Source organism: Nomascus leucogenys, unplaced genomic scaffold (genome assembly GCF_006542625.1).
Source record: "Nomascus leucogenys isolate Asia unplaced genomic scaffold, Asia_NLE_v1 Super-Scaffold_241, whole genome shotgun sequence".
NCBI classification, from domain to species: Eukaryota; Metazoa; Chordata; class Mammalia; order Primates; family Hylobatidae; genus Nomascus; species Nomascus leucogenys.
The window spans coordinates 2,980,149-2,998,130 of NW_022095767.1; the positions used below are offsets into that span (position 1 = coordinate 2,980,149).

At 54.0% G+C, this 17,982-nt stretch overlaps 1 protein-coding gene across 2 annotated transcripts in view; it reads left to right on the forward strand.

Moving 5' to 3' along the window:
* Nucleotides 1–1,003: 1,003 nt before the first annotated feature.
* The window catches only part of EVI5L (ecotropic viral integration site 5 like), a 34,832-nt gene continuing 17,853 nt past the window's right edge, over nt 1,004–17,982 (forward strand). Inside the window, exons 1-2 of one of the 2 annotated variants that reach the window (XM_030807792.1) lie at nt 1,004–1,180; nt 17,328–17,511. In XM_030807792.1, coding sequence (XP_030663652.1) covers nt 17,375–17,511 — 137 coding nt within the window. In that variant the 5' untranslated portion in view covers nt 1,004–1,180; nt 17,328–17,374. The remainder of the gene's footprint in view (nt 1,181–17,327; nt 17,512–17,982) is intronic. The other variant, XM_030807791.1, reaches the window with a different exon arrangement.

The window sequence follows — 17,982 nt, forward strand, 5'->3', positions numbered from 1 at the left end:
ATCAAACGTTTATAAGCAGTTTCCATGCTGGGGACCCGAAAGAGACCCGACCTAGGCCTGCATCCCGACTCCCCGAGGATCTATCAGCCTGGGAGGATGGGGAATGGGAGGGAGGGCCTATCCCTCCCCACGATCACGGCGAGATCCGAGCTTTGATGGAGGAACACGCGGCGCTGTGACCTTCAGAGAACACACTTAACCTGGCCTGGAGTAAGACAGGGGACGGGCCTGAATCTTTTATGGGACCCCCCAATACCAACCGCCCCATCCCCCGCACAGAACTGGGCTCCTAGACGACACGGTGCCATCACGTTCCCACTTAGTCTTCAGGATTTCTGGCCACGCCCCTTCTCAGACCCAACCCCCGAGCCCCTCCCTTGCTTGACCCTGCCCCATCTCTGGCCTAGGCCACGCCCTCCTCTTAGCCCCACCCCCATTTCATTCAACCCAGGCCTCAAGCCCCACCGCCCAGGACGCCAATGCGCCCACCAATCTCACATACCCATTGGTCAGAGAGTGTCACTTTCCCGCCCTCCTTCAGTAACATTGGTTCCCTAGGTGTCAATCTTCTTTATAGCGCCCCCAACAGTTGCCAGGGCCCAGGTTTGAGGGGCAGATAATAATGGACGTCTCGGGGCGTCTCGTTATTGGGCAGAAAGCCCGGCTCTGGGCGGGGCTTAGTGCCAAACGCTTGGCCGCGTCTGCCTGGTGTTCCTCAGGGCCGCAACCTTTCCTCAGGGACACACCCCCCCCTTTCCTTGCTATTGGTCTTATCAGGTGTTGATCAACAGGATTCCTCATTTCGATACGCAAAACTACCTATCCTTCATCGCTTCCCTCATTTCAATTCGCTCTCTCCTCAGAGGCGGCAACCCTCTGAACGTAGCCAGGGCCCTCCTCACGGAATGGCCACGGATTGGTCAGACACCCCGTCACTCCTGGCTGATGGGCGGAGCCAGGGGGCCTGGGGGCGGTGAATTGGCGGATGGGGCCTCGGGGGCGGGGCAGCGGCTCCTGTCAGCGGGTGAAATGGCAGCGGCGGAGCCGGCGGCGGCCGCGGTCCCGGGGGGCGGCTGAGGGGGCCGGGCCGGGGCTGCGGGGCGAACGGCGCGGCTGGGATCCGGCGGCGCAGCCCGGGGCGGCGAGGCTCGGCACGGCGATGGCGGCGCGCTCGGCGCAGGTAGGGCGGCGCGGGCCGGGCCTCCCGGGCGCCTGCTCAGGCCGGCGGCTTCGCGATGCGGCCCGCGGGGAACTGGCAGGACCGCAACTCGGGCCGTTGTGCCCCGGAACCCGCGCTGGGAACCTCGGCATCCCCAGCCTGGGACCCTCGGGGGACCCTGGCCCCTGCCCACCCTCGTTGCCGATCCCTCCGGACCCCTCCCCGGGAGCTCCTGCAGGATCCCCCTCCCCCACTCCGTCCCCTCCCCGTGAGGACCCCGCAGGCCCAGGACCCCCGTCCACCTTTTGCAGTGACCCTCAGGACTCCTCTCCGGGAACCCCCTCAGGGCTCCCCATCCCCCCATTCCGCCGATCGGCCCCTCAGAAGCCCCCCCCAAGCCCAAGAACCCCCGTCCACCTTCTGCCCTGATCTCTCAGGACCCCTCCCTTCTGGACAACACTTGCCACCCCCTCCCCGCACCCCCTCACTTCACTTCACGTCCTCCTATCGGGCCCAGAACTGCCCCCACCTCACCCCAAGGAGACCAGCCTCAGGGCCTTACCCCGCCCCCCATGCTGACCCCACAGGACCCCTCTCTGGCCTCTGTAAGTCGGATTTCCTACCCCTGCACACAGCCCTCAGCTCAGCCTGCTAGCCCATCTCCCACCCCAGCTGCCACATGCCCAAGGGCACCCCTAAACACCACTCCCCGGCGTCCACCCAGCACACTGTGGTAGCTCCACTGATCCTGCCCCATCTGGATCCTGGCTCCTGGATCCTGAAAAATCCACCTATGCTCAAGACCTCCTGATGGATATTCTGAACCACCCCACTCCCCATCCAGAGCCACCCATCTTTCTGAAAACCCCAAACACACATACACACACACACACACACACACACACACACACACACACACACACACAGTGTGTCAGATCCCCCAGCACACACAGAAAAACTTAAGAGCTCCAACACAGACCCCAGGCATATCTGCCCCTGCCCCCACCCACTCAACACTTCTGCACCCCTCCTCAGATCCCACCTGTCCAGGTCCTCCCAGAGCCCCCAACAGCTCCCCCAGCTCAAGCAGACACTCCAGAGACCATGAGGTGCCTGCCGCGCCCCAGGAAGCCAACCTGCCCCTCCACCAAGCCAGCGCCCACACTGGAGCCCTGGAGGGTGACAGGGCCCCAGAATCCCCCAGCACCTGCCCCTGTGGGAACCTGCCCCAGGTCTCTGCCAAGTTATCCATCCTTCCCTGCTGTGCCCTTTCAAAGGGGAGGACGCTCACTTTCTCTCCTACACTAGTGTCCCGAAGGAACCACTGCCCGCCCCCTGATTTATGCCACCCCCTGGCGGGAAGGGAGAGGATTCACAGCTCCTGGCTTCCGTCCTGAAGTCTGCCCCCAGCCTCCTGACCCCATCACGCCTACTGGCCTCAAATGCCAGAGCCAGCAGGGCGGTCCAGGTTGCTCCTCAGAGCTGGCCTCTGACAGCCCGAGTGAGTTCTTTCACCCACAACTAGTGTGTTTAGCCAAAACGAAACGGCTTCCTTCTATCCTGGCATTTGAGACCCGGGTCGGGGCCTGCCAGAAGCAGGCAGCTCTTTGTTAAGGAATATTTTCAGAAGGGAAAAATGTGCTGAAGAGGCTCGAGTGGAACATGAATGAGTTGTCTGCTTCGTTTTATTCCCCCTCGGCCGGGCTGTGATTGAGCTAGAGGACCTGTGTCCCTGTGTCTTTCCGTCTTATGTGGCTCTTCCCATCCATCCCGTCGCCTTCCCCACTCCCAGCTCTGGCCTCAGGGTCCAACCTGTAGGTTCCCCTGGGCTTCTGTGGTCAGCGGAGGGTGGTTTGGAAGGGATCACAGGTGGCTTGGCCCTGGCACAGGGATGAGACGAGACAGGAGAGGAGACACTGGCGTGGCACTGTGGCCAGGACTGCAGGGGGCGAGGAGCCGGGCCAGTCCAGTCCCCCGCAGCCTGGGCACTGTGCATCTGGGGTCCTTCTGACAACATAACCGTGCTCAGAAACCCTGAGATAAAAAGCCCCAGCTTCCTTGTGGATATTCACTAGCGGATTCTGGACCACCCTGGGAAAAAGCTCATTGCGGCTCAGTACTTCAACTTCCCCATCTGGAAACTGGGGTGCAGGGAGAGCGGCTAAATTTTTAGAACAGAACTTGGAACTGCAGGGAGGCTAGGGTGTGGCCCTATGTGTTCCCCGGGTGCTGTGTGGAAGGGAACGGTAAGGCCTTGGAGGGGAGTCCTATGGGCTCCTGTGAATCACTGACCACCCAGGTCCCTGCTGGGGTCTTAGTTGACACCTCATTGGAAAGTGGCCATCTTCCTAGGGCTGAGCTGTATTGCGGGGAGCCAGCTCGAATCAGGGCTGGAAGAATGAAGATGAGATGGTCTGTTGCAGGACTTGTGGTTATACACAGGGTCTTGCTAGGAGGACCACGGGGAACGGGGTGGGCATGAGGGGCTGTCAGATAGCCATGCTGAGGCCCCACGTAGATCTCTGATGCCCCACATAGACCCTCTGACGCCGGGTAGGAAGAGGTTTGTTCTGTCCACTTGCTGAAGGAAGGCGTGGAGGAAAAGACTCCTGAAGGTCACGTGGTATCTCTTACGCACAGGAAACTAAACTCTATAGCCTCCCCAGGGTGGAATTTTGTGCAGAGACAGTGGGGTATGAAGGCTCCCCGGGAATGACTATGAACTCTATAGGAAACCACGAGGAGGGCTTGTCAGTGATACGAACGCAGTTTTACCCAAGACTGGGCTCGTGGAGCTGCATCTTTGTTTGTGAGCTTTGAGAGGTGCAAGGGGATGAGGAGGAATGTATATTTCAATTTCCTCTTGCAGAATAGAGATGCCAGTTGTTACAGGGAAGCCCTGGGCCTGGAGTCAGATGTTGGGGTGTGAAGGAATGAAAATGTGTACAATGTGGTCCCTGCCCTGCATCTAAAGTCCTCTCACTGGCATGCGGCGGCCCCCCCCACCACGTGCTCAGCACCATGCCAAGCACCATTGACATATTATCTCATTTAATCCTCCCCAAAACTCGGAGGAACCAGGATTGCAGCATGCGCCCTTGCCATCCTGGCCTGAGGCCTGCTGTGGGGAGCATGAGACAGAATTATGTACAGCAGGCTGCAATGGGAGCCTGAAAATAAAGCCTGATGCATCCCTGGGGTGTTGGGGAAGGCACAGTAGGGATGACGTATGGACCAGGTCACAGGCAAGCGTGGCAGGGAAGGGTGTTCCAGGCAGCAGAAGTGCTTGGACACAGGCCCAAGAGGCAGGAGCAAGTGTGGTGCGCTCAGGGAGGCGTGTCCCTGCACTTCCTTTGATAGGCGTCTTACTACAGGCCCTTGTGTCCCCAGTGCCATCTGTACACTTGGCACACACGGTGGGGGGCTCCCCAGCAAAGGGGATCCCTAGTTGGGAGAACTTGGAAAGGCAGCAAAGCCGCCCTTCCCAGGGAAGACTGCAGCACACACATGCTAGTAGCCCGGGCAATAGAAGGAAGGAGATGAGTTTAGGAGAACTAACTCAGCTCATCAGGGTCAGGGAGAACTAACTCAATTCATCAGGGTCAGGGAAGAGACTTACCCTTTTGAGGGAGATTTGGAAGGCCTCATTGGCATGACTCACCTGCACTTTCATTCATTTCTCAGCATGCCACGATGTGCTTGTGAGAGTGTTTCATTGAAATCTGAGGCCCGGCACAGTGGCTCACACCTGTAATCCCAGCACTTTGGGAGGCCGAGGCGGGCGGATCACCTGAGGTCAGGAGTTCGAGACCAGTCTGGCCAACATGGTGAAACCCCATCCCTATTAAAAATAGAAAAAAATTAGCCGGGTATGGTGGTGCACGCCTGTAGCCCCAGCTCGCTTGAACCTGGGAGGCAGAGCTTGCAGTGAGCCAAGAACGCACCACTGCACGCCAGCCTGGGCAACAGAGTGAGACTCCATCTCAAAGAAATAAATACAAATTTTAAAAATTTTTTAAAAAAGAAAAATGGGGGATTTGCTAGAAGGGAACCTATCATAATAGCCGAAAGTAATCTGGTCAGATTACAAGACAGAAAATATTTTTTAGGTCAGAAAGGATTCCGCAGGTCAGAATGGTTCAATTCTCAGATTTTAGCCAAAGGTGTGTGCTGCTGTTGCTGCTATTGTTATCAATAATGATTATTCTAGTTTTACTGTGTTTAATCTTTAAACAGGATCACCACAGAAAGGCAGGGCCTGTTGAAGAGGGGAAGTTTATTTATCCCGCAAATATGGGATGCCTGCTAGACTCTGAAGACCCAATAGCGGGCTAGACAGCCCCAGCCCCTGCCCTAGTAGAACTTTTCATCCAGGAGGGAATAAATATCACAGGTCAGGCTTGTCCTAAGCACATGACAGGTTTAAGCTCATTGATTCCTTCCAACAAAAACTGTGGGATAGATACTGTCATTAGCCCTGTTTTCAGATAAAGAAACTGAGGCAGGCCAGGTGCAGTGGCTCACGCCTATAATCCCAGCACTTTGAGAGGCCAAGTCAGGGAGATAACTTGAGGCCAGGAGTTTGAGACCAACCTGGGCAACATAATGAGACTCTCTCTCTGCAAAAATAATAATAATAATAATAATAACAAAATTAGCTGGACATAGTGGCAAGTGTCTGTAGTCCCAGCTACTTGGGAGGCTGAGGCAGGAGAATCACTTGAGCTCAGGAGTTGGAGGCTGCAGTTGGCTATGATTGTACCACTATACTGCAGCCTGGGTGACAAAACAAGACCCTGTCTCTAAAAATAAAATAAAAATAAAAATAAACAAAAAAAAAATTGAGGCAAAATACCTCATACCCAAGGTCACAAAGATACAAAGTGGTAGAGGAGGCCAGGAGCGGTGGCTCACACCTATAATCCCAGTACTTTGGGAGGCTGAGGCAGGCGCATCACCTGAGGTCAGGAGTTCAAGACCAGCTTGGTTAACACAGTGAAACCCCGTCTCTACTAAAAATACAAAAATTAGCCAGGTATAGTGGCGGGCGTCTGTAATCCCAGCTACTCAGGAGGCTGAGGCAGGAGAATTGCTTGAACCCAGGAGGCAGAGGCTGCAGTGAGCCAAGATCGTGCCACTGCACTCCAGCCTGGGTGACAGAGGGAGACTGGGTTTCAAAGAAAAAGAAAGAAAAAGAAAAGAAAGGGATAGAGGAGGGATTTGAACCTAGCCTGCAAGCTCTGAAGTTCTCACCTGGAGCCAAGAGATCTGGGATAACAACCTACACTCCAAGGCCAAGGATATGGAAACTTCCAGAACCATGTGGAGGAGCAGCTAGACTGGGCGCAAGAAGAGATCAGGCAGGGACCTCTGTATTCAAGCCGCTGTTCTTGTTATCCAAGGGGCAGCTCACCTGTCAGTTGTCCGCCCACCCCTTGCCAAGGAAGAGAGGACCTAAGGTGCTAGGTTGGGCCATTTCCCCAGAGGTCAGAGCCAGCCAAGACAGCAGCAGTCTGTCAGGCTGGACAAATTGGGGTCACGTGGCATCTTGGGCTTTAGATTCCGAAATGAGTCTGTGTCCCTGGTAATCATTAGACATGGAGGAATCAGAAATGGGGGGGTAGGGCCGGGCGTGGTGGCTCACGCCTGTGATCTCAGCACTTTGGGAGGCCAAGGCGAGAGGATCACCTGAGGTTAGGAGTTCGAGACCAGCCTGGCCAACATGGCGAAACCCTGTCTCTACTAAAAATACAAAAATTAGCTAGGTATGGTGGTGCGCCTGTAATCCCAGCTACTCGGGAGGCTGAGGCAGGAGAAGTGTTTGAACCCAGGAGGCAGAGGTTGCAGTGAGCCGAGATCGCGCAACTGCACTCCAGCCTGGGCTACAGAGCAAGACTCTGTCTCAGAAAAGAAAAAAAGAAGGAAATGAGGGGTAGGGGAGGAAGGGAAACAACATGGAAAGGAAACTCGGGGTCTTCATTGCTGTCTCTGAAAATGCCACACACTGAAAAATGCATCATATGCGCTCGCTGTTGAAAAATAATGACTGTTTTCACTGAGTAACCCCTGCACTTGGGGTTTCACATATGTGTATCATCCCCATAGTAAAAGAATACAGACAGCTGCAGCACAGCGGGTGGATTTAGGGCAAAGGCTGTACAGTCAGAAATCCAAGTTCAAATCCTTCTTCTTCCTCAGCCTAGTCAAGGGACTCTGTGCCATATGGCACTTGTGTGTTAAAGCCGTCGTTGGCTTTTCTGCTTACACTGTACAGAAATTTCTATTTTTATTTTTTTCATTTTTTTTTTAGACGGAGTCTCTCACTCTGTCATCCAGGCTGGAGTGCAGTGGCGTAATTTCAGCCCACCACAACCTCTGCCTCCTGGGTTCAAGCGATCCTCCTGCCTTAGCCTCCGGAGTAGCTGGGATTATAGCCATGCGCCACTACACCTAGCTAATTTTTTTTTTTTAATTTTTAATAGAGATGGGGTTTCACCATGTTGGCCAGGCTGGTCTCAAACTCCTGACCTCAAGTGATCTGCCCCCCCTCAGCCTCCCAAAGTGCTGGAATTACAGACATGAGCCACCACGCCCAGCCTTTATTATTATTTTTAAAATAGACTTGGGCTGAGGCAGGAGGATCCCCTGTGGCCAGGAGTTCAAGACCAGCCTGGGCAACAGAGTGAGACCCCTGTCTCGAAAATAAAATAAAATGGCCAGTTGTGGTGGCTGACGCCTGTGATCCCAGCACTTTGGGAGGCTGAGGCAGGCAGATCACCTGAGGTCAGGAGTTCAAAACCAGCCTGGCCAACATGGTGAAGCCCCATCTCTACTAAAAATACAGAAATTAGCCAGGCGTGGTGGTGCGCACCTGTAATCCCAGCTACTTGGGAGGCTGAGGCAGGAGAATCGCTTGAACCTAGGAGGCAGAGGTTGCAGTGAACCGAGATCACGCCACTGCACTCCAGCCTGGGCAACAGGAGTGAAACTCCTTCTCAAAAAATAAAAAATAAATAAAACAAAATAAAATAAGACTATTTTGTAGAACACTTTGAGATTTATAGAACAATTGAGAAGATGATACAGAGTTTCCATATGCCCCATACCCAGTCTCCTCTATAGTTAATGTCTTCCCATTCATATGATACATTTGTTGTAGTTAATGGGCCAGTATTGATATATTATTATTAACTAAAGTCCACCTTTCATTCAGATTTCCTTTGTTTTTTTCCCAGTAACCTTTTTCCATCCCAGGATCCCACATGACATTTAGTCGTCATGTCTCCCTAACTTCCTCTGGGCTGACAGTTTCTCAGACTTTCCTTGCTTTTCGTGACCTTGACATTCTTTTTGTTTGTTTGTTTTGGTTTGTTTTTTGTTTTTTGAGATGGAGTTTCGCTCTTGTTGCCCAGGGTGGAGTGCAATTGTGGTGCAGTCTCAGCTCATCACAACATCTGCCTCCTGGGTTCAAGCAATTCTGCCTCAGCCTCCCAAGTAGCTGGGATTGCAGGCATGTGCCACCACACCTGGCTAATTTTGTATTTTTAGTAGAGATAGGGTTTCTCCATGTTGGTTAGGGTGGTCTCGAACCCCTGACCTCAGGTGATCTGCCCACATCAGCCTCCCGACGTGCTGGGATTACAGGTGTGAGCCACTGTGCCCGGCCAACCTTGACGGTTTTGAAGAAGGCGGAGTAGGTGTTGTATAGAATGTCCTCTAATACTGTTCTGTCTGGTGTTTTTTTTTTTTTTTTTTTTTTTTTTTGAGACGGAGTCTCGCTCTGTCACCCAGGCTGGAGTGCAGTGGTGCAATCTCGGCTCACTGCAACTTCCGCCTCCTGGGTTCAAGCCATTCCCCTGCCTCAGCCTCCTGAGTAGCTCAGATTACAGGCATGTACCACCACGCCCAGCTAATTCTTTGTATCTTTAGTAGAGACAGGGTTTCACCGTGTTGGCCAGGCTGGTCTCAAACTCCTAACCTCAAGTGATCCGCCCACCTTGGCCTCCCAAAGTGCTGGGATTACAGGTGTCAGCCACCATGCCCAGCCTCTCTGGTGTTTCTCATGGTTAGACTAGGGTCTTGGGGAGGAAGACCACAGGGGTGAAGGGTCCTTCCTGTCACATCCTATCAAGGGTACATGTTAGCCACGTGACTTATCACTGTTGATGTTGACCTTGATCACCTGCCTGAGTGACATGGAAAGTTTCATCTTCATTTATTCAACAAACGTTTGTTGAGCATGTACTGAATGCCAGATAGTGCATTAGGGGCTTGGAATAGAGAATTAAGAAGAGAGGCTCTTGTCCTCACATCGTGCATGACCCATAGGGCAGGCAGGCAGGTATAGAAATAATTGCCATAGAATGTGCATTGGGCTTGGGTGTAGGCAGAGGGGTGGATGTTTTCAGGGAGAGGGAGGGGAGAAGTGAGCCGGGATGCTGGAAGAAGGGAGGTTGACAGAGAAGGTTTCACAGAAAGAATGGCCAAACCGGCCAGGCACAGTCCCAGCACTTTGAGGAGCCGAGGCGGGAAGATTACTTGAACCCAGGATGTCAAGTCTGCAGTGAACAGTGAGCTATGATCATACCAGTGCACTCCAGCCTGGGAGACAGAGCAAAACCCTGTCTCTAAAAAGAAAAAAAAAATCCTTGGCCAGGCGCGGTGGCTCACGCCTGTAATCTCAGCACTTTGGGAGGCCAAGGTGGGCAGATCACGAGGTCAGGAGATTGAGACCATCCTGGCTAACATGGTGAAACCCTGTCTCTACTAAAAAATACAAAAAATTAGCCAGGCGTGGCAGCGGGCGCTTGTAGTCCCAGCTACTCAGGAGGCTGAGGCAGGAGAATGGCGTGAACCCATGAGGCAGAGCTTGCAGTGAGCCGAGATCGCACCACTGCACTCCGGCCTGGGCGACAGAGCAAGACTCCATCCATCTAAAAAAAAAAAAAAAAAAATCCAAACCAGGTCTTGGAGAATGCCCTTCCAGTCAGAGGAAACAGAGTGTGCGCAGACACTGGCAGACACCAGGAGACCCATGTGCCTGGAGGGCTGAGTGTGCCAGGCAGGGATGCAGAAAGAGGCGAGGCTGGGAAGGGCATGCACGTCTTGCAAAGACATCTGGGCTCCATCTCACCACTGGGAGCTGCTAAAGGGTCTTAGGCAGGCACATGACATGGTGAGAGCTGCAGTTCTGTACGGTTCTGGTGGCCCCATGGACAGAGCATCAGAAAGCACAGAAAGCTCAATGGACGTGGCAGGCGCCATCAAGACAGCAGCTTTGGTGAGGCACAGTGGCTCATCCCTGTGATCCCAGCACTCTGGGAGGCTGAGGCAGGAGCATCACTTGAAGCCAGGAGTTCAACAGCAGCCTGGGCAACATAGTGAGACCCCATGTCTACGAAAAAATAGAAAAATTGGCAAGGCATGGTGGCGAATATCTGTGGTCCCAGATACTCAGGAGGCTGAGGTGGGAGGATGACTTGAGGCCAGGATCTCGCACCACTGCACTCCAGCCTGGGAAACAGAGCAAGACCTTGTCTCTAAAAGCAACGAAAACAACAACAACAAAGACAGCAGCTTCCAGCCTGGAGAGCAGAGGCCAACTGGGAGTGAGGTGTGGGGTGTGGTTGGTAGGCCTGGCTGAGCTCTAGAACATGAGAAGGCAGGAGGGGAACACCCAGGCCTGGCCAGAGTGGGTGGGTGGAGGTGGCAGGTGGCACCAGGGACCCAGATAGATGCACCCACAGTAGGACAAGGGGCCTGCTTCTGTCAGGAAAGCATTGAATTTGAAGAGCATCTCCGCATGAGGGGCCAGAAGGGTCTTTCTAAAATGCAAACCTAGGCCACGCGCAGTGGCTCACGCCTGTAATCCCAGCACTTTGAGAGGCCCAGACGAGTGAATCACTTGAGGTCAGGAGTTCAAGACAAGCCTGGCCAACATGGCGAAATCCTGTCTCTACTAAAAATACAAAATTAGCCAGGCATGGCGGCACATGCCTATAATCCCAGCTACTTGGGAGGCTGAAGCAGGAGAATCTCTTGAACCCGGGAGGTGGAGGTTGCAGTGAGCCAAGATCATGCCATTGCACTTCAGCCTGGGCAACAAGAGCAAAATTCTGTCTCAAAAAAAAAAAAATCACCCCATTAAAGCTTACAGTTTGGTGGCATTTATTCCAATTGTGTTGTGCAGCCATCACCACTATCTAATTCTGGAACATTTCTATCACCCCAAAAAGAAACCTATACCCATAAGCAGTTTCTTCCCATTTCTCCCTCCCCCAGCCCCTGGTGACCACAAATCCACTTTCTGTCTCTATGGATCGCCTATTCTGGACATTCTGTATAAAGGGAGTCACACAGTGTGTGGCCTTTGGTGTCTGGCATTCTCACTGAGTGCCTTGTTTTCAAGGTTCATCCATGCTGTGGCCTGTCTCGGTGCTTCACTCCTTTTCATGGCTAAGTAATATTCCACTGTCTGGGTGGACCAGGTTTTGTTGATCCATTCACCCATTGATGGACATTTGGATTGTTTCTGCTTTTTGGCTGTTGTGAACAATGCTGCTGTGAACAGATGTTTGCCATTCTCTTGCGTTGAGCCCTAGGAGTAGATTTGCCGGGTGGCGTGGTGACAGTGTGTTTAAGTCTTTGAGGAACCGCTTGACTGTTCTCCATCCTACCGTATTGTTTACTGCAAGCTTTTATCTCAATCTGTGAAGGATGGTCTGGGTGCTTGTTTCTTGGTCTCTGCCCTGGTCACTCCAAGAGGGCACAGGTGATTCCTGCCCTGGTGGGGGAAACACAGAACATGGAATGGTGGGTGGGCTGGGGGCTGATGGAGCTGTTCGGGCAACTTTGGCAACTTTGGCCAGTTCTTGAGAGAAAGGAAAAGCTGGTGACATACATTTGGTCATTTAAGCCCCAAGAATGAGATTCCCAAGGGCATCAAGACCAAGGCCAAGGAGGGACCCGGGGAGGAAGAGATGCCACATGGGAGACTGAGAAGTCCTGGCCAGAGAGGCAGGAGGGAAGCCAGGAGCCCAGTCCTCATCAGCCAGGTAGGTGGGAGGGGGCTTAGGGAAGGAGGAAGGTGCCCGGCAGTGCCCCCGAGAGGGAAAGCGAAACGTAAGTCGGAGATGCCCAGCATTCCAGCACTTTCCATCCCCACGCCCCCCACAACCCCCAAACACAGCCCCTTTCCAGTGTTCTGGCCTGGCTCAGCTTCCTAAGCTGTAGGTGGCCCTGTGGAGGTGTGGCTTGAGTGGGTGCTGGCAGGGACAGGGTCCAGGACCCCCCTTCAGATGGCTGAGGAGCAGTTGAGGTGAAGCATTGAAATTAAGGACATGGAGAGGCTGGGACCCCAGACCCAGAGGCCAGTGGGTGGGTTGCCAAGGCCCGTGCCCATCCGGCATGGGGAGATGGAGATGGGGCCTCCCCTGCCTCACTCCCTGCCATGTCTCCTGACTAGACAGTGGCCAGCCCTCAGGTGGCCCTCAGTCAGCACCAGGAAGGAGTGATTGAGCCAGCATCATGGCACCATGGGAGGGGTGCAGGGCTGCCCACAGAATCAGGACAGCAGCCCACCTCCACCCCAAACCTGCTGTGTTCCCAGGGGGTGAGGGCCACTCGGTGGAGGAAGTGTGTGTGAGCGCATGTGTGTAGATGGGTGGGAATGAATGTGTGTGTGCCTGAGTGTGAGTGCAGGTGAGAGTGTCAATGAGTATATTTTGTGTTGAGAAGTGTGAAAGAGTATGTGTGTATGCCTGAGTGTGTGAGTGTATGTCATGTGCATGAGGTGTGTACTGTGTGTGTGAATGTGCATGGGTGTGTGTTGTGTGTGCATGTATATGTGCGACTGTGTGAATGTGTATAGGTATGTGTGCATCAAGTGTGTGCATGTGTACATGTGTATGAATGTGCATGGGTATGTATCAAGTGTGTGCATGTGTGAGAATGTATGAATGTGTGTGTATGTATCAAGTGTGTGCATGTGTGTGTGAATGTGTATCAAGTGTGTGCATTGTGGGGATGTGTGAATTTGTGTGTATCAAGCATGCATGTGTGTGAGAATGTGTGAATGTGTATCAAGTGTGTGCATGTGTGTGAGAATGTGTGAATGTGTATCAAGTGTGTGCATGTGTGTGAGAATGCATCAATGTATGTGTATCAAGCATGTGCATGTGTGTGTGTGAACTGTGTAAGGGTGTATCAAGTGTGTGTATGTGTGTGAATTATGTGGGTGTGCATGTATCAAGTGTATGTGTGTGATATGCATGGGTGTGTATCAAGTGTGTGCATGTGTGTGAATGTGTGTGGGTGTGTATGTATCAAGTATGTGTAGGGATGTGTGTGCCAATTGTGTATCATGTGTGTGTGGATGTGCACAGGTATGTGTGTATTGAGTGTGTGCGTGTATGTGTGTGAAGGCACTGGGTGTGTGTGTATCCGAGTGTGTGTGTGTGTGCACGCAAATATGCATGAGCATGTGTGTATCGAGTGTGTGCATGTGTGTGAAGGTGTATAGGTGTATCTGAGTGTGTTCATGTGTATGTGTGAATGTGCACAGGTATGTGTGTATTGAGCGTGTGCATGTGTGTATGTGAAGGTACTGGGTGGGTTTGTATCTGAGTATGTGCGCATGTGTATACGTGTGACTATGGATGAGCGTGTGTGTCAAGTGTGTGCGTGTGTCAAGTGTGTGCGTGTGTGTGTATAGGTGTGTATGTGTATGAGAGAATAGGCATGGGTGTGTGTGTCGAGTGTGTGCATGTGTGTGTATAGGTGTGAGAATAGGCATGGGTGTGTTGTGTGCATATGTGTGTATAGATGTGTGAGTGTGTGTGAGAGAATAGGCATGGGTGTGTGTGTTGAGTGTGTGCATGTGTGAAAATAGGCACGGGTGTGTGTGTTGAGTGTGCATGTGTGTGTATAGGTGTGTGAGTGTGTGAGAATAGGCATGAGTGTGTGTGTCAAGTGTGTGCATGTGTGTGTATAGGTGTGTGAGTATGTGTGTGTGAGAATAGACATGATTGTGTGTATACGAGTGTCTGCATGTGTATGTGTGAGAGTTTGTATGTGAGTGGGGGTGGGTGTAAATGTATGTACATGCGTGAGGGAGTGGGGTGGCTGTGAAGAGTGTGAGAGTGCATGTGTGTTGTGCGTGCACACATGCTCCAGGAGGATGGTTTCCACTGAGAGAGACGGGATGAGTGGAGAGAAAGTTCCGGTGGGATCAGGAGGTTCCTGCCTCTCAGACTGCAAGTTTCAGCCCTGCCTATTTAATACATTTCACTTCCTGTATGAAATACACACACATTCGGCCGGGCGCGGTGGCTCACGCTTGTAATCCCAGCACTTTGGGAGGCCGAGGCGGGCGGATCACGAGGTCAGGAGATCGAGACCACGGTGAAACCCCATCTCTACTAAAAATACAAAAAATTAGCCGGGCGTGGTGGCGGGCGCCTGTAGTCCCAGCTACTCGGAGAGGCTGAGGCAGGAGAATGGCGTGAACCCGGGAGGCGGAGCTTACAGTGAGCCGAGATTGCACCACTGCACTCCAGCCTGGGCGACAGAGCGAGACTCCGTCTCAAAAAAAAAAAAGAAATACACACACATTCGTGATAAATAGCTGAACAATGTCTGCTAGTGGACGGCTCCGGGGTTTGGGGATTTTTAAAATCAGAAACCGAGGCTCTGCCGGGTGCAGTGGCTCACCTCTGTAATCCCAGCACTTTGGGAGGCCGAGGCAGACGGATTACAAGGTCAGGAGTTCAAGACCAACCTGACCAACATGGTGAAACCCCATCTCTACTAAAAATACAAAAATTAGCTGGGTGTGGTGGCACGCACCTGTAATCACGCAGGAGAATCGCGTGAACCCGGGAGGTAGAGGTTGCAGTAAGCCGAGATCGGGCCGTTGCACTCCAGCCTGGGCGACAGAGCAAGACTCCGTCTCAAAAAAAAAAAGAAAGAAAGAGAGAAAGAGAGGGAGGGAGAGAGAGAGAGAAGATAAAGAGAGAAAGAAAGAGAAAGAGAGAAAGAAAGAAAGCGAGGCTTGGGCAGAGATTGGGTGGGGCTGATGCCCTGAGCTTGGGTTTCCTCGGTTCTGAAGCTCTCACTGCTCCCCAACTCCATCTGTGTTTCTGAGGCTCCAGCCTGGCCTCCACCACCTCCTCCCCATTCTCCCAGCTCTGAAGCTGCCCTCCCAGCCCCTGCCCGCCCAGAGAGGTCCTTCTGATCAGCACTTCTTGTCCACAGCCCCTGTCTCTGTCCCGGCAGACTTTGACTCTGTGGGCGGCCCCAAAGCGGCCCCCACTGTCCCTGTCTCGGGAATGATTAACTCCTGACTAGGTGATGCCCAGCAGCTTGGTCTTTAGGGCAGGTGGCCCCGGCCCACTTGGCAATGAGAGAGTTACTTCCGCTCCCCAAAATCCAAAACCCTCAGCACCCGGCAGACTAGGGGAACGCTTGAGGGCCCAAGGTAGAACCAGCAGCCCTGGGGAGCCACAGAGGCCTGGAGAAAGAGGGTTCTGGGTCCCTATACGATGAAAAAAGAATGGCGCACCTCCCCCAACCCCATTCCAGGAGGACTGGGGTGGCCAGGGTCAAGTCCATCCAACCTGTAGGCCCTCAGGGGTTGGCTGGGGGCTGAGTTTGGGCTGTGGGAAGGTGCCCTGTGACCCAGCGGTAGCCAGGCAGGTATACAGTGGTCTGCTGTGGTCCCACCACTGTCCCCCTGCCACCTGGGGGTCCAGATATCCCCACTCCAAGGACCCAGCGAGGCCCCCTCTGTAGGTGGAGCTGTCGGCCAGGTCAGGTGGGGCCAAGTGGAACACGGCAGACTCCTGCTACTGAGCGTGCCAGGTAGTGGGCGGGCATGAGGAGCCGTGCAAATAAGGAGGCAGGAACAGGGTTCCTTCCTGCCGCCAGGACCCTAGGTACCCCCATCTTCTCAGACTCTGGAGGCTAGCCTGGGGTCACCAGGAAGAAGCATGAAGGCACACCATCCCCAGGCACTGCCTCCACTCCCATAGCTGTCCCTTTCCCCTAGGGCCCCCTGCTAGGGGTCCCTGGCCATCAGTCCCCACACAGGCCACAGCAGAACCCATAAGCCTTGGCCCCAGGATGGACAGTGATAGCCAATGTCCGTGGGGCTGTCGCTGATTGTCAGGCTCTATTCTGACCACGTTATGTGCAGTCACGTGCCCAGTTTCCACAGCCACCCTTGAGGCTAGGTCCTGTATGATCTCAGTGTACAGAGGCTCAGAGACGCCAAGTGACTGGCCCAAGGTCACACAGCTGGTCGAGGGGAGCCATGCTTCAGACGCAGATCCATTTGAGCCCAGGACCTTTGTTTTTGACACAGCGTTGATCTGCCTCCGCCAGGCTGGCAGAAGGCAAGAGGCCAGTGTCCTTGAAGCCCCCAGAAGGGTCGGGCCAGATGACACGGCAAAAGGATAGGAGAGATGTGCCTGGGACTCGCCCAGCACGTGGCAGGCCAAGATCTGGATACGGATCGGAGCCCACAGCTCTGGCTCTGTGTCTGCCAGGGCACAGATTCCCAGCACTCTGCCACGTCCCTGGCTTCCCAACCCAAGGGGAGTCTACTCTTCTGGCCGTTGGCAGTGCCAGACAATTAACAGTCAAGAGTAATTGCTCTTGGCCGTGCCAGCAGCCCACTTTGGTTGATGAGATGGGGAAAGTCAGACACTGATGTGGGGCTCCCAGGGCAGGCCATGGAGGGGACGGGGACCAAGTTGTTAGGAAGGGCCAGCAAAGCAGGGGCTCCTGCACCCCGGGGTCCCAGCAGGGTCTGTGGAGCCCGAGTGACAGGGAGCCTCTGCTCTGGGCCCTGCTCCAGCCTCAGGGGCGTCAAGTTGAGCCTTGGCCTTCATGCCCAGGGACAGCCGGACGGCTCACATCCTGGCAACAGTCCTCCCGTCTCCATCCAGACGTCCGGCCTGATGACACAGGCAGGGATCCCAATCCCCAGGGTCTCGAACAAAAGGGGCAGCATGGCTGTCAGCTGGGCTGGGGCACATGGGGATGAGGGGTGCACGGATGGGGGTGGACCAGAGGCAGGAAGCCCAGGGTGAGGAAATGTCCTGAGGGTGGGCAGGCAGGATGGAGTCGCACCCACCCAATGCCGACCATGCATGTCTCTGGCCCCCAGACAGAGCTGTGAACCAACCCCGCTCACGGCTAACAAGCCCACCCACCATGGCGAGCCCCACTCTGAGCCCCGACTCCTCATCCCAGGAGGCCCTGTCGGCCCCCACCTGCTCCCCGACCTCTGACTCCGAGAACCTCAGCCCCGATGAGCTGGAGCTGCTGGCCAAGCTCGAAGAGCAGAACCGGTGAGTTGGGGGCAGGGGGATGGGGTGAAATCTTGGGGTGCAGCCTGGGCCCCCACAGGAGTTCCCAGGTGCCCTCACATTCAGAGCCAGGCCCAGTGTGTGTAAGGTGACAGCCACCTCCAGATGCTGGATGAGAGACACCTCCTTTCATCCTCCCAACCCTGGCTGAACATATGTGTCCCCACCCTGTTCAGATGAGACTGAAGGTTTGAGAGGTCAAGTGAATCTGTGAATCCCCCGTGGTTGCTGGAGGCAGGACTGGAGGAAGAGTTGAGTCGGGCCTTCCTGCTTTCCTCCTCTGGCCCCACCCCCATTTAAAATGCAGGTTTCAGGCTGGACATGGTGGCTCACACCACCAAACACTTTGGGAGGCCGAGGCAGACGGATCACTTGAGGTCAGGCGTTTGAGACCAGCCTGGCCAACATGGTGAAATCCTGTCTCTACTAAAAACACAAAAATTAGCTGGGCGT